Source organism: Dermacentor andersoni, chromosome 10, assembly GCF_023375885.2.
Source record: "Dermacentor andersoni chromosome 10, qqDerAnde1_hic_scaffold, whole genome shotgun sequence".
NCBI lineage: Eukaryota > Metazoa > Arthropoda > Arachnida > Ixodida > Ixodidae > Dermacentor > Dermacentor andersoni.
This window is the reverse complement of record NC_092823.1, coordinates 26,131,565-26,147,483: the sequence shown is the minus strand read 5'-3', so window position 1 is coordinate 26,147,483 and position 15,919 is coordinate 26,131,565. Positions and strand designations below refer to the sequence as shown.

Here is a 15,919-nt window from a genome sequence, read left to right as displayed (position 1 = left end):
GTGCTGGCAGGTATGCTGCATATGCAATTTCCGCTGAATGATACTTCTCACTTCCTAGCCACCAAGAGATACCACTCGCTAGTTCTTGCTCAAGCATCTTCCATATCAGGTTCCTGAAAGTGAATGTTCCCATATTTAAGTAAAGGTGGTATCAAGTGAATCCGAAGTGTCAAGTTACAGGTTTTGGAACATTTCAGAGTTTCTTATCGCGTCCGGTGCATATTTCCTCTCAGGGACCCCACTGCCAGCCACAAATCGCATTCACTGAGTGATGTCACATGGACAAGAAATTCTATGATCCTATTTGATAATGAATGAGCTTATCGAGGCTTTCATCCATATAAACTTTATTTTCTGTCAAAGATACGTCTGTAGCTGAGTGCTGTAAATTCGTGCAGGTAGCTGACAGTTCGCTAGTGCGACTGCGTCTTGAACCGTAGGGGTGATATGCTGAATGCCAACGTTCTGCAGCATCGATTCTTGAGTTTTTATGACTTTTAGTGGAGTATCTGCAAAGAGAAAGAACATCAGCAGTATAGTCATCATTATGAGCAGGCGGTGCTGTTCCTATAGATCAGTTACCGTTCCCAGCTACCTCGTTTCCTAATAATTACGCCTTACGTCGACCGCCTCGACGTCAAACACCTGCTATTTCGATATTCTAATGCACAATCTAACCTTTAACACTCCATGACAGCTTATTCCTTGCCTTGCAAACCATCCCATTGCTCTAATGTACCATCGGTCATCGGCTTCACGTATTATTTGTTAGTGCCTTCTTCATTGACTTGGCGCAACCACTCCAGATGAATAGGCCACGAATGGGCTTATAGTAGGGTTGCAGAATATACAATAACCTTTCTGAGAACACGGTAAAAAGATAATAAATACTGCAAATTTTATAGGACAGGTAATCATTATAAAACCAATCATACTCCTCTTGGACATACCTAAGATTATTTTAAGTTCATTGACAACGAAGACAAGCGAATGGACGCACCTACGCTTGTCCTCGTCGTAAATGGGCTTAAAATAATCTTAGGGATGTCTTACCAACAACGCCTTGCGTTAACGCATGCCCATTTATAAGATAATAATACGACTTCACTATCAGCAGTGTGTCCATCATTACTTTTTCTTGTCATTATTTGTTGCGTGGTTCCTAGCGTCTTCTGAAGCTTCTTTGAGTCCCATAGGTTAGTGCTGGATTAATGCACAAATATTTTTCTTTCTATGAAGGGAGCGGAACTGGCGAGTTTAGACTTAATTACCGTTGCATGCCGCATGCATTCCAACCTGGTTGTATTTGGCTGGAAACTTTTCCTCGTGATTCTGATTCCCTGCGACTTCTTTTCCTATACTTAATTTTTTTAAAGGAGTTCCCGCAAGGCAATTGGGGAATAAAAAAAGGAAAATAAGATCTTCCCGACTCAATGTCGTTGAGGAAGGGCAGCAGTGCATCTGCAAACTTATTGTCCATCATACAATTGTACTTTTCAGGTGACTACTATTGCGATACTTTTAGAGGCAACCGTTCACACCCTTTTGCTTGCTTGTTAGGCTAATTAACTATTGGCTTCGTCTTTTACAAATATCTATATTTTTTGCGTCAGCCCAGCCCATAGCACCTATTATGAAAGTACCTTACTGCGTTAGTTGGTAATGTGTTTTTCATTAGATACATAAAAGTTAAAGAAGCTTGTGCCATAACGAACTTAAGTTACATTTTACAGAGACGCTGGTAGCCTCTCGTTAGTCGAGATTCTTCGTGCCCATATCTGTGGGCAAAAAGGTGGGCCGGTCCCGGAGATAGTGCAACACCAGGCCCACCCGCGGCGGATGTGAAGCAGGCTTCAAGCACTTACCAGAGGGAAACGACAAGCGCATATATTCTATAGAATCGTGCATAAAACATACTGAACAGCACTCGTTTCTATAAAGAACAAGCACAAAAGAAGCCCACGAATCACATTTGATGATAAGGCGCCCCTGACAACAATGCTAAGCACGTAGCGCCCTCCACAAATGTTTGCTCGTAAGTATTACTGTTGCGCAAGCTGTCGCCGTGACGGCAGCGTGCGAAGCGGGTAGTGATATTACAATCCTTTTGTATAGAAAAGAACGAGCCTAGCAACAGATTTCATTGTTAATTGTTGCAGCACCTTTATGGGCCGTGTTACGATTGACGTTTACAACAGTTTATCCGGCATCCCTTCTCGACGATTAATGCTTCACCAGCAAGCTTGTGCAGCTATGAAAGGTACTGTCTTTTTCTTAAGACCAGGAAGCGCGCTACTAAATCAGCGTAACCAAAGCTGGCGAGCGCCCACCTTGAAGAGACGGGACCCGACATAGACGGTGATACGCCAACAAAGGCGCTCACGTCGAGGCGATCACAGCCGCCGTCCCTCGTGGCCACAAAAATCACTGTGAATACCACTCTACTGGAGCCGGACCCTCACAAATGGACAGTCCTAATTTATCAATGGGGCCATCGGCGAGGACTTCCGTGGGAACGACTTCAACCTCAATTTTCCAGCTTGCCAGGTCTTGCCTCGTCAGTGGGGGTGAACATGCAACATTGTGCGCGGAGCCCGGCGGGACGATGTCATTGGCGGGATTTTGCGAACGGTTCGACTATCTTGACTGCCCGAGAAGGACTATGAATTTCCCTGACTATAGAAAGGGGAAAAAGAAGTGCGTAAAAAGTGGAGCTTGAGTGCTGTGGAAATGTGCTGCGGCTCGTACTGGCGCTCCTAGTCGTACGGGTGCTCGGACTGGTACGTGGGCTCCTACTCGTGCTCCTGCTAATACTCAAACTCATGCTAGTAAATGGAAACTCTCATCATGTAAATTTTTAATAAACCAATTTTCGTATCTCTTGGGCTTCGCCCCGGACCTCTCGATCGCCCGGCACCTGGCACGTCGCCAGCCACGGAACCGTAGCCGCCGCTCGGACACCGATTCGCAACAACTGTACGAGAACGACGCAATACGCTACCCTGGGTCCCAACACAAGGCAACGCATAATTAGGACTCCCGAGGATCAGCGTGAATGCGAGGAGCGGAAAAGGGAAGAAGCGGCAATACGACCAGCTGAAGCGTGCTCGCAAAATTACCATTATTCCCATTGCTACCAAAAGGACTTATTTATTTTTATTTATTTATTTATTTATTTATTCGGTATACCTACATCGCCTGTACGGCATTATCGTAGGGGGGTTAAAATACAGGTGGTCACAATGGAAACATATTCAGCAACATCAAAAGAATACATCAGTAAATAGAACATAGTTTAAGCACTGAAATTCGCAAAAGCGGAATAGAAACTAACAAAGTACAAAACAAAGTGAGTGACAAAGTAACTAACTAACAAAACAGAAAAAAAAGTAGCGTATGTGCAGAGATGAATAACAGAACAATCAAAGAATATGACTCTCAATAGCATTTTCAAAACTAGAAGCTGCCATCACTTCATTAGGGAGCTCATTCCAATCGCTAATCGTGTTAGGAAAAAATGAATACTTAAACACATTGGTACGGCACTGATAAGCTCTAATTTTATTAGCGTGGTCTCTCCTAGATGAAACGTAATGCGGCTACTTGATGAACAGTGTTTTGTCGATACCAGTTTTACTTTTATATATATTGTAAAGGAATTTCAATCTTAGGATTTTCCTGCGTGAAGAAAGAGTTTTCCAACCCAACCCTTCCCTTATTCTGGATCCTCTGGTAGTAAAATTATAATTTCCTGTTACGAAGCGTGCTGCTTGCTTTTGGACGCGTTCTATTTTTTCTGTGAGGTTTTTAGTGTATGGATCCCAGATAACGCATGCATATTCTAGAATAGGCCTGATATTTGTTAAATACAGGGTTGCCTTCAGTGATGAAGGAGAATGCTTAAAATTTCGTCGGAAAAAGTGAAGAAGACGGTAAGCTTTCGCGCTAATTGAGTTAACATGATTAGTCCAGTCAAGCGTTTCAGAAAACGTAACTCCGAGGTACTGAACATCCTTAGCGGTACTGAGTGCAATATTATTTAGGCAATAGGAACTGGGGAATTTTTTCTTTTTCTTTGTAAACTGCACATGGTAGCATTTACCAGTATTCAGAGTCATCTGCCACCGCTTGCACCAAATAGAAACTTTTTCAAGGTCGTCCAGTAAGACAGACATATCGGCATAACATTTCACTGCACGATACATGACGCAGTCGTCGGCATACAGTCTAACTGTTGAATTAAGGCCTACTACTAAATCATTAATATAAACTAGGAACAAAAGAGGCCCAAGCACAGAGCCTTGAGGCACTCCCGATAGCACGTGCATTGGAGCCGAGTTTACCGCATTAAGAACAACTTGCTGTTTGCGCATGTGTAAATAATCCTTTATCCAGCCAAAAATATGTTCAGGAAGGCCTAGGAATGATAATTTTAAGCAAAGTAGATTGTGCGGGACGACATCAAATGCTTTCCGCAGATCAAGAAAGAGTGCATCTATCTGTTCACCGTGGTCCAGGCCGAGTGCAATGTCATGAGTGAATTCGGCTAGTTGTGTTACGCACGAAAAACCAGAGTGGAACCCATGCTGAGCCGAAGTGAAAAAGTTATTTGTTTGAAAATGTTTCATCAGATTAGAGTACAGGACATGTTCGAGAGTCTTACAGCAAACGGAAGTTAAAGATATCGGCCTGTAATTGCCTACGTGTGTACGATCACCTTCTTTAAATATCGGAGTCACGTTGGCTGTCTTCCAATCTTCGGGCAGTTTTTGATTATCTAGGGACTTGTTGAATAATATTACTAAGAAAGGCGCTATCTGTCTCGAACATTGTTTCAAAACATGATTAGAAATTCCATCGGGTCCATGAGCTGAATGCAGGTTTAGGTTAAACAACAAAGCCTCCACTCCTTCCTTGCTCACGGCAACGTTTTCCATTTCCGGTAATGGTGTCGGTGTGTCGGTGGGCAAGTTGGTGCTTGGATTTCCTAGGTATACTTTGTGGCGCAAAATACATTTCTTGAAAAGGGACAGAAGAAAGGGAGACAGTGAAGCGCCAAACTACCAACTGTTTAATGACAGCCTGAACAAACGTATAGAAGATAGTACAACTTCCGCTCATGCGCAGGGAGCCAAGGTGGGACGGAACATGGTCATGATAACATACTTTGGATGAAGCACATCTCTGCGGAATATAATACGATAGATGTATCGCTGACACAATCAGACCCTTTCTTATAAAACGCTTCCAACAACTCCCTTGCAGTTTGGTCCCTACTTTTGCCAAGAATCAATACTTGTTCAAAGCATGGCCTACAAGGACAGGCTTTACAGGCTTTACATTCTCAAAATCATCGTTGTGTATTTCACTTTCTTCTCCACCGTAAGCCGATAAAATGGCTATATTGGTCAACCAGAAATAAGGTTTTCATGTCCAAAAGCAGGTTCCAAGAACCACACCGATTCGCGGATGTAAGCAAACGGGGCTTCAAGCCTCAAAGTAGTTACAGGGGTTATCCAGACATCAAAGGATTAGGAATAAAAGATGAAGACTTCAGGTTCTTTACTTTTACTTTCAACGAAAGTTGAATGCCGCGATAACAGCCTAAAAGCATCATGCATACGCTGTATTTCATTCAAGGCGGCAGGTGATCGAACAGCGAATCCAACACATATAAACAGGAGAGGTGTTAAAAAACTGAATCCCTCCGGCGGGTAGAAACTGCTCACTAACAGGCCTATCCCCACAATAATCGTTTATGAATGATGTTTTTCTATGTTCATATCAATTTTACAAGTATACGCATTAGATAATTAATACTTCTGCAGAGCTCTTGCCGTCTTACTAAATACGCTTTAGCAACATGAGCTCTATGCTCGCTGGCATTCAAAAAAGCATGAGAAGGTAGCACTTTTGTGCTGCTGAACGCCAACTGGGCGGATATGGTGAAAATGTTAGTGATACTTGTTACCATCTGTGTAATGGAAGTTCTAGAACACCCACCTTGCAAGACCCAGCTACTTGGACACCTACCTTGTAAACAAGCCAGATAAAGGGCACACTTGTTTTCGCGGCACATGTCCACAACCTTGAAAGAAATAAGGAAGGTGCGTCAATAATCATTTGTGTACTAGTGACATCTAGATTCTCTTATTTAGTTTAAGAGAGAACGAATAATTTAGGGCCGAAGATATCGCACGAGAGAAGGTATATATCTAAACAGTGTTGTAGGTCTGTTACGTCTCATGGGTAAAAGATGGCTGGAGTTCCCCCATGGCCACCTGATTAGGGAACGACATTACTGAAGCTTCCCTGTTGAACAACAAGCGATAACTAGAATGAACAAAGAGCAATGAATGACGTTACTTCTTGAGCGCGCACAAGCTATATATTTTGACACTTACCACGCTAGTCTCACAGAACAGGACGACATATCAAGTTCCACATATCGCCTAATTATATGAAACGGACGACAATTCATCCCAATAAAGATGTTTAATCGAAACGTTCAAGTATTAAGGTACACCAAAATGAAAGTGAACAAACAGATCATTTGTCGCAAGTGGGCACAGAACATTCATCTCCGCATTGCGCATGCTGAGCACCCGTTATGAGATGTGCCCAAGTCCCCAACAATTGTCCCACGTGACATTCCGTGAAAACCTTCTACAGCCTGATCAACACATTGCCCGGTCGTTTTTTTTTTTTTTTTGTTGAAAACTAGGTAACCATCCAATTACGATTTACTTTAGTGACTAACCGGGTTACCTCGCAACGTGTACGTCTGTCGAAATTTTCGAAGTACATAATCAAGGTTACCCGAAGACTACCAACCGCTATCTATATGCCGAAATACTTGTCAGCCAATGTTCTTTACATGCGTGTAGTATGTTGTCCCAAAACAGACAGGAAGTATAGTTCTTACAAGACCAAGAGCGCGAAGTCCACTCGAGTCGATGAAACTGATAGCTGAGCAATCCATCACAATAGCACGGGTCGTTGCAGCTTCCCCGGTGGCTTCTTCGCTGAAATAATACAGAGAAACAAACATTTATTTTGATAGAAAACTTGAGAGGTACGCCAGAATCGAGTTTCTGACCTGCTAATTAGCACTGGGGAAGGTAAATGGAAGAGTGAGAGACTTGTTGATCATGCGGATGTAAATGGTGGCGAGCGAGCATTAAAAGCAAAGACAGTTCCAAGTCTCAAAGAATTTGATAAGAGTATTTAGAACATCACACCGACGACAAGAATCTGACCACGGTCCTAATAGACGCTCTTAAGGAAAAGGTCGATTGGTGAACTTGGACAGACGTTGTAGCAATGGTGTTCTGGTGTTCAAAAAATTAGATGGACCCATGCATGAAATTATCGTGTACTATATTTTCCCTACTGTAAGTTTCCCCAGCGCTAATAAACGAGGATACAAGAAACACAAAAACAGGAGCAGCGCTGTACTACAAGCTTAAATGATATTCGAAATTCGACATCTTTAAGTGTCGTCCAATCGTCATCGTCATTACAATCTTTATCTTGGCGGTAACAGTACGCATGCTCTTGAGCACAAGAAATTGCCCCGTGGCACAGTTCAGAGCGAATATGCCAAAACAATCAATGCCTTATCACTAGCAGGAAGCAGGCACTAGATCACAATTTCGTACGGTTTCATAATCTATAACGAGCGAACACAACAAACACGAAGGGCTCAGTGGGATAAAAACGCAGACCAGCTGCAAGGCCGAGCATGGGAATGAACGCTCAGCGTGCAACTAGCTCTGCAGCGGCAAACTTTAAGGGTGACGAAAAAAACAAAGAAGAAAACAAAAGGTGATAAAATTTGTCTTTGCCACACTCGGAAGGGTGGACACAAAGAAGAAGGTGCTCTGTCAAACAGAGAGCGAAAACCGCGTTTTGTTGAATTGCGCAAGTGATAATGGAATCATAAAGAACACCGACTCAAAGGTGGTACTCAATAAAACTGAGCTCCTCTTTCGAGAGAAGCATCGATGGCTTACACATGTGCCTCCAGCTTTGTTGATGAAAAATATCCTTTGCAATCCGTCTTTTCCGGTATTCAAGAACCTACTTCTCCAAAACTCAGGTGCGTACCCACACCTTAGATCAATGGCCCAAGTGGCCAGATTTGTTGCTTACACTTAACATTCGCCCGCGTGCTCAGTCAATAAAACACCAGCCTTTATGGCCGGTGTACTTCAGTTTACAACTGAGCGGAGTTTCATATACAATGCTTGCTTTACAATCGATAACATTGTTTTGTGTTTTTACTGCGCGTGTTGGTTTTTCTCTGGCTTATGGAACAAACCTTAGACAGCTTCATTGGATTAGAAAATACTACGTTAACATTAACATTCAGGCTATTTTTTGATGATGTGAAGAATTGTGCGAAAGCAGGGAATTCCGTGCACTCGCTTCCTGTCAATTGTACTCTTTTCAAACCTTGGCTGTTTTCGTTCCTGGACAGGCTTCTCGGTCACAGATATCACCATTAAAGGTAAGTAGCCGGAGCTCATCAAATGGTCTACCAGAGATGAGAAGCTCAGTTGCACTAGATGCGAATCAGTAACGAGTCGTTGAGAAAGTCATGGCAATCCTTCTTTGGGTATTCTTTCAGTGGGTACTGTCGAATGTTACGAGGCCTTTCATGGATCTCAGGTTGTACATCAAGCAAACGCTGTCGTTTTTGAAACGCAGGCGTAAATGTAAAAACTGGATAGAGTTGTCGGCAGGCTTCTCAAACGTAAACCTCAGTTCAATACCATACTTCTTAAACGTACTTATCACACAATCAATAGTACTGTGAAGGTCAGAATTAAGAACATAGTTATCCTAAACTAGGAAATCGTCAGCATGTATAACATATTGGACCACTCGAGAATCTTTCAGACAAGGGTGGACGCACTGATCTACACATGACGATAAGTTATCACACAAAACAGGGGTGACAGGCCAATCAATACAAATGCCAACTTCTTTCACGCAATGTTTGCCTTCAACACAGATAACAGCGAACCGAAGGTAAAGTTCCAACAAAATTATGAAATTTTCACTGCTGATGTCGGACCCATTTTGCAATCTACTACTTCCGACTTCTCGATCTTGCTTCTAAGAGCACGAAAATGTTGCGGGTGAGGCGCTGAGTAAGCAAGTTCTTCTATGCCAGTGAACAAGGCCGTAAGGCCAGACTTTTCTGCCATGTCCTCCAGGGGATCTGCCGCCGCCTATGAACTGCCAACACGGAAGGGATCATACCGGAGTTAAGATACAAGGTGGAGCTGTAGAAAAACACTTACAATGTTGCGCCACGCGCGTCGTTCTGAAACAATAGTTCGAAAAGGGCAGACAGGTTTGTTGGTTTTCGCCGTGAAAAAGATTACCAACGCACATGTATCTGCTTTTTCAACTGTTTTCCTTAGGACGTCCAAAGCCGTTGGGAGGTTTCCTGTTTACGGTGAGTGTGAGTGAAGAAACACATTCACCAACAGGTCGTCCTCCTTCATCACCTGCGGCCCGATCCGCGATAGTCCGGACCAAAGCCAGAAGCTGATGCCGTTGCTTGCGATGTTGATAGCTAAACTTTGTAGCTTATGACGCGATGATTTCTTATGCTCACGAAAGTGCGTGTTTTTACCTGCAGGATTAAGAATATCATGGTGATTGCGAGAGGACGAGATCTTAAACACATGGTCCTTCTTTTTTTAATTATTGGGTTTTACGTGCCAAAACCACTTTCTGATTATGAGGCAAACCGTAGTGGAGGACTCCGGAAATTTTGACCACCTGGGGTTCTTTAACGTGCACCTAAATCTAAGTACACGGGTGTTTTCGCATTTCGCCCCCATTGAAATGCGGCTGCCGCGGCCGGGATTCGATCCCGCGACCTCGTGCTCAGCAGCCTAACACCATAGCCACTGAGCAACCACGGCGGGTACATGGTCCTTCGAATGAAATTTCACTTGGTAATATAGCACTGGTTCTCTGTATATGGGTTTCTTACGTTCGCGTTTATTTGCGCTGTTTAAATTGGTAGAATGTCGCACCAACTGGCCCAACCTGAGGTACTCCTCAGCCATTTATCCCTCTTCGTAGACGATTTCATTCTATATAAGCCACAGTGCCATAAAATCCACTGAGACGTTAAACGATGGCCTGTTCTCGCGGCAAAATTCTGTAATTCTGCCACATTTTGGGGATAGAGACAGTAGGGTTGCCGTTTGGGGGCACAATATATCACTGACAGCGCTGAATTCGCTTCACGAAATGTAGCGCAGACTGGAGGCAGTTCTCTCGATATAAAAAAACAGGCAGAATGAACGGATTTGATTGATGGCAAGTCGAAAGACAGAAAAAAGGACGAGGTAAAAAGTTCCTCTTGGATGATTACAATAAAGCATTTATATAGCGCCTATAAAGATCTTAAATGTCTGAGATAGTTGGTAAGCTTTTGTTGAAACAGTTAATTCCGTCAGTACCATTCGCCCTTTCTTTCATAGTGTAATTTTAGATAATATCTGGGTCCTCTTACGAAGAAAATAGCACAGCTGATAAGAAACAAAGAAGCGAAAAACGCCGTAATTGTCAATACTGCAAACATAAAAAAATACACATTGTTCCATAGATGATTTAAAACTCTCTGAATAGCGAGAATATATTCAACACTATACCTGATTACTCATACATTGCGCTATCACGAACATAGTAGGTCTACTGTTCCGCGTTTCGTCGAGTACAGAACAAATATAACGCTAGTTTAATGCAATACTGGCTAGTTCTCCAGCATAATGATCCCAGAAACAGAAAGCATTCTAAGAAAACCTTAAAACATGCCATGCTGCTTCGGGATAGGAAAACAGCGTGCTGTTGAGGAGTGTCCGAGTGCATTGAAAATTTTTTTCCTTCTTGATTATTTTGACGGCCAACTTTCATTCCAACTTGCCGCTGGATCATGAACTGGACAGTCTGTTTAGGGCTTATTATAAAACGTTTAGTTTCTTTCTTTTAGAGCGAAAGCTGTATATGACTAACCTTCCGTAGTTTTTTCGGCTTCCGGCAGCAAAACGGACTAAGCGATTTCTAGGAAGCCCATACGGATGCAGTGCGATGGCGCAGATGTCCAAATGTGAAACATGTTAAAACGCTCACCGTGAACAATAGTGTGACGTCAAGGTTACCACGGTATATAAGCAGCAGATGTATCGGTGCTCAAAATAGTTGCGTTATCGATGGGGTGAATACGCGTAGTTCGTACACCTGAAGAAGAATATGCGCATGAGGAGTGCCGAATAGCAACGAGAATGTAAACGGTGCCGGCGCGAAACTACCACCGACGAAGAACGTTCCCGCGATGCTGAGCGAAAACGACAATCACGAGCTCCGGCACCTACAAACGAGTAACGACGCCACACTCGCAACGCAAAATATGACAATCATTCCAGTCTGTGAAGATGTAACGGCAGCGAAAGCACTTTGCTTTCCGTTTGAGAGCTGTGACTGTCGTCAGCTTTTGCTGCCATTCCATCTTCACAGAGCGGAATGGTTGTCATCTTCTTTCGTATTTCCTGGAAATCTTTAGCATTCGGGCGCATTCCAGCCGACGGGACAAATGCAAAAGAATTACTTCTGTTTAAATATGGCAATGATAATTCATTTAAAAATAATAACCTAATTTTCCTAACCTGCATTTGCTGTAAATTAGTCATGCACGTCTTAGCGTCACTGATACGATTTGCTTTCTAGTTAAACCTATCGTTCTCCTAATAGGGTGGCTTGATAAGGGGTTTACCAAACCAACGTAATTATCTAGCTTTCTGTAAAACGTCTGGTCGTCTTGCTTTGTGGCCAAATTAACCATCCTCCACCTTGATTCCATAAACCTGCCATGACTTCGCGATTTCCTATCTTTCCACCTGCAGATTTCTGTCGTGAGCAACATTACATCCTATCCGTTAGGTAGGAGGTAAGGTGTGCTGCAGACAAGAGTCTCCAGCCGGTTACTCTTCGCTGCGTAATAAATGAAATAGTTGGCTAACATAACATTGCAGAATTAGCCAGTCGGGCAGGATTGCCTTATCTACCCTGCACACCATATTATTCACAATCACACTGCGCATCAAAGTTAGCCAGACTTGATTCATTGTTGATACATCGGGTAGCAAAATGCTCTGGACATCATACTGTAATGTAATGTACTGCATTCCTAAGCCTAATAACTTGTATTTTATCTTACAATCTAAACCACACTAAAGTGCATAAGGGCTGCCTAAATGAGTACTTAGCCGTTCAGCAAAGACACATTGACTTTGTTCATAAGCACTCAGGCGTTCACCTAGAACGCAATTTTTGTTGTGGTGTGCATGCGAACTGATGCAGTTCGCCTAACTATTATGCAAGTATCATACGACCCACCAGAACACACACTAAACTGGCATACGTATCAAAGGCATGGTCTCGGCATAATCAATACTTAAGAGTACGGTAGGAGCAATTTTGAACACGAAAGATTGGTTTGATGCTCAAAATTACGATCGTCAAGCTAGCGCTACTCTGATAAAACATGACTTCTACCCGCAACCATTCAATATGTGCTGCACTATGTCATGCTATCTGTTTCAAACATGCTAGTATAGCTCGTCACCACATGAATTCTAGCCTTAAGCTCCCTCCGTTTGCTTACCGCATCACATTCACAATATAGAGTGGAAGAATAGTGTTTCAAATCACGCTTAAAGACATTACGTACTAAAGAAATAGCGTTGCCTTCAGTGCACATTCTCCATACGTTAGTTGGTTTCTGCGGCTTAAGTACGGCTATGGTAACGCAGGTTATTTGTCAGGTGTAAGTACGTAGTGTTTAGGCACACTGAAGATAGCGCTCTCTAACATGGCGGCGCCCATGGCTGCCGCTTAAGCCAGAATTCTTGTGATGGCTACACACTCGCTAGCGTCGATATCCAGTAACGGTTAAAATGATGCTTCGCGTCCTTGAAACTTGCCTGAAGCTTCATTTATTAGTGCATAGGATGCAAAATTTTATAAATTGTTCGGCGATTACGGCCTCCGTAGGCCTAACGAGGTTGGCACAGAAGTGACAAGATGGTCGCTAATGGATCATCTTGATCATGTTTGCCACAAGACACCAGATGGCGTCCTGTCTTCTAACGTCTTGCTTACGCTTGCGTTTTCTGTACGTTAAACTGTACGCTTCAAAAGTACGCTCATTGTAACGTCCCACAAGTGTGCTTGCGTTTAACGCACGTAAAGCGAGAGACGTTATTCTAAAGCTGTCGAATGACTTTGGCTTCTTACGCAACTGTCGGCACCCACGTGAAGACGAGTGTGACCTATTTACCGTGCTTAGTGCTTTTCACGTTGACATGTCTACACTGCTCATCCTTTTCACTGCCAGTTTTTCACCATCCTACCAATATAGTACTGCTACAAAGTTATCGGTCGACGCAAGGTGCACCTACATGTAACAGAACTTTCTCGAGCGTTGTCACCAATTGTATGGAGAAAAATTCGTGTCTAATGAAAGTGCGTGCGCGATGTGATAGTGGTGTACATTTTGCAAAGTGCCCGAGTTCCAGCAATTGCTCTAGAAAGCAAGATGAGTCATGGATAAACAGCCGACACTCCTGAGTGTTATATCAGGACTGACAAATGTGCTCGGGCCACCATCGCTGTGCTTCGAGTCTTACATCTTTTTCTCATGGTGCAAGTTAACATGATAAACTGTTAGATTCGAGACCAGCATCATGGCACTGACTGGGTCTTCCCTGTAGCTTCAACGTGACAATATTTCGGTAAGCTATACCCAATGATGTCGCTTGGTTTTCAAACCACGAAAATTTTATAGAAGCATTCTGACAATGGGGGGGGGGGGGGGGGGGGTACTCAGCTGCTGTTTGTTTTCCTTACAAAATGTGCAGCTCACTTCAAATTTTTTAGACTGGTCTGTTCATTTGTACAATCCACTGGGTGCTGTCTGGCTTTGTGTTTCGTCTACTGCTGCAGTCTTTGTTGCTGCAGTATTTTGCACAACCGGATGCTACTGCTGCCCTCTTACTCAATGCGCTGTGTAAGACCCGGAAAGTAGCATAGATGAAGTACATTTTGCGGGCGCGTAGTGTGAATAGCTTTCAAAAAAATAAACGCTGCAATATCCTTAGGCCGTTGCTTCCCAGCTTCACAACGTGATCTTTCGTTTAGAGATTCTTTTTACAGGATATTATGGGAAATAGGCTTGCCGCAGATTATGTTCCTGAAGAAAGTCACATTTACAATTACGAACTGAGTTTTTAGCTTGTGCGTGCATTGGAGTGGTTGAAGGTATGAGGTGGGCACAGCAAGCGTATCTTCGTTTTAACGTGCGTAGTCTTAGAAATGAGACTGTAATTAATTTTAATTCACACAACGTAATCATACAGAACAATTGGGTATTAAGCATGCGACGTCGTAGTTCTGCTCATGTGCATCGCCATAAAATGCAAAAAAATAATTGAGGCCGCCGCAAAAGAGGTCAAGGTCCACTGCTGGTATGAGCCGTGTAAGCGCTGCAAGCAATGAGGCAGTGTTGATTTTTATGTACTTACACTGCTTGTAGCGTCGTGGAGTCTTCTTCAATCTTGGATTCATTGCGCTTGAAGAAGCTCAGAATATCGGAAACTATGTTGTGGTGCGTAGCAAAGCAAAGAGGACCGCTGAATCTGTAGATTATCACTCTGTTTTCCTAAGTCGTTGCACAGGAAAGAAAGAAGATTTAACAAAATCACGCGATCGTATTCCGGGTGTTCACAAAAGCGAAACTAGCAGATATGAATGTATCAAGTTCACAAAAATGACATGACATAATGCCATAGGTTGGATGCTTATATCGCACTCTACTTTTATTTCTGTTTTAATATGGCTTTAATAGGGGCTCGTTCTTGTAAGTACTTGCGTTATGATTACGTCGTGCAGCGTTATAAAGTACCATTTTATACGCATGGTCTGGAGCGTCACCTGTATGCATCATCAGCTACCATATATGAAGGTTATTGTTTTCAGGCAGTAAGGAAACTCTACATCCTTTTTCCATCATTAACGATGGCATTACCACATTGGTTCGGTAGGTATGACTTTCTTTAGCTGAACATGAGGACGTTGGTGTGATAACCAGCCAATGTAGCCGCGTTTATGTGGCGACAGAATGCAAAAACATGACGGTTGCGTGTTACAGTGCTATTCAACAACATCAAACTACATCCACAGTTGCAGCTATCCCACAGGGAAGTTTCGTAATGACGATCAGCACGACCAGAAAATTTATAGACGTGATTGGCACCATACGCACTACCTGAAAAGGCTCTATAAAATGCCCCCGAAAGAGCGGAGTTGCACGATAGTTTTCGATGGAGCTCTTTTTGATGAGCTTTCATTCGCCAAACACAGCAAGGAGGCTCAATAACAGTAATTCTTCTCGTATCGATGACTGCTAAGGCCAAGATATACTTTCATATGCTGACGTCACTGCATAGCCAGAATTCAGTACATTTTATAAATGATGACGGCCACAAGACTGCTGCTAAAGTTGGTTTATCTTTTCGCGTTGACGTTGACAATAAATTATATTTTTTTAAGAGTGTTTCCCTCAATATTGCGGGATCATGTTCGAACAGTAGAAAGTAAAATCGTTTATAGCTCGAATTCACCTACTAAGAAGAGTAAAGAGCCACTTAACACTCTAGCCCCTCAAATATTGGGGCGAACGTATCCACAATTTCTGGAAAGGGCTCGTGCCCGAACGGACGTACTGGGGATTTACGTTGTGAAAATCTCGTAGTATGGTCGAATGACTACCGCGCCGTTACGTCAACCGATGTCTTGTGAAAGGATTTGTTCGTAATACACATAGACGCCCTTT

At 43.1% G+C, this 15,919-nt stretch overlaps 1 protein-coding gene across 1 annotated transcript in view; it reads right to left on the bottom strand.

The window, feature by feature from the left end:
• Window positions 1–343: 343 nt before the first annotated feature.
• LOC126519082 (solute carrier family 26 member 10-like) overlaps window positions 344–15,919 on the bottom strand; it is an 83,740-nt gene continuing 68,164 nt past the window's right edge. The window contains exons 15-18 of the mRNA XM_055065172.1: window positions 14,610–14,746; window positions 6,926–7,025; window positions 6,034–6,088; window positions 344–509 (exon numbers count right to left, since the gene is read on the bottom strand). Of these exons, the coding sequence (XP_054921147.1) occupies window positions 358–509; window positions 6,034–6,088; window positions 6,926–7,025; window positions 14,610–14,746 (444 nt within the window). The 3' untranslated portion in view covers window positions 344–357. The remainder of the gene's footprint in view (window positions 510–6,033; window positions 6,089–6,925; window positions 7,026–14,609; window positions 14,747–15,919) is intronic.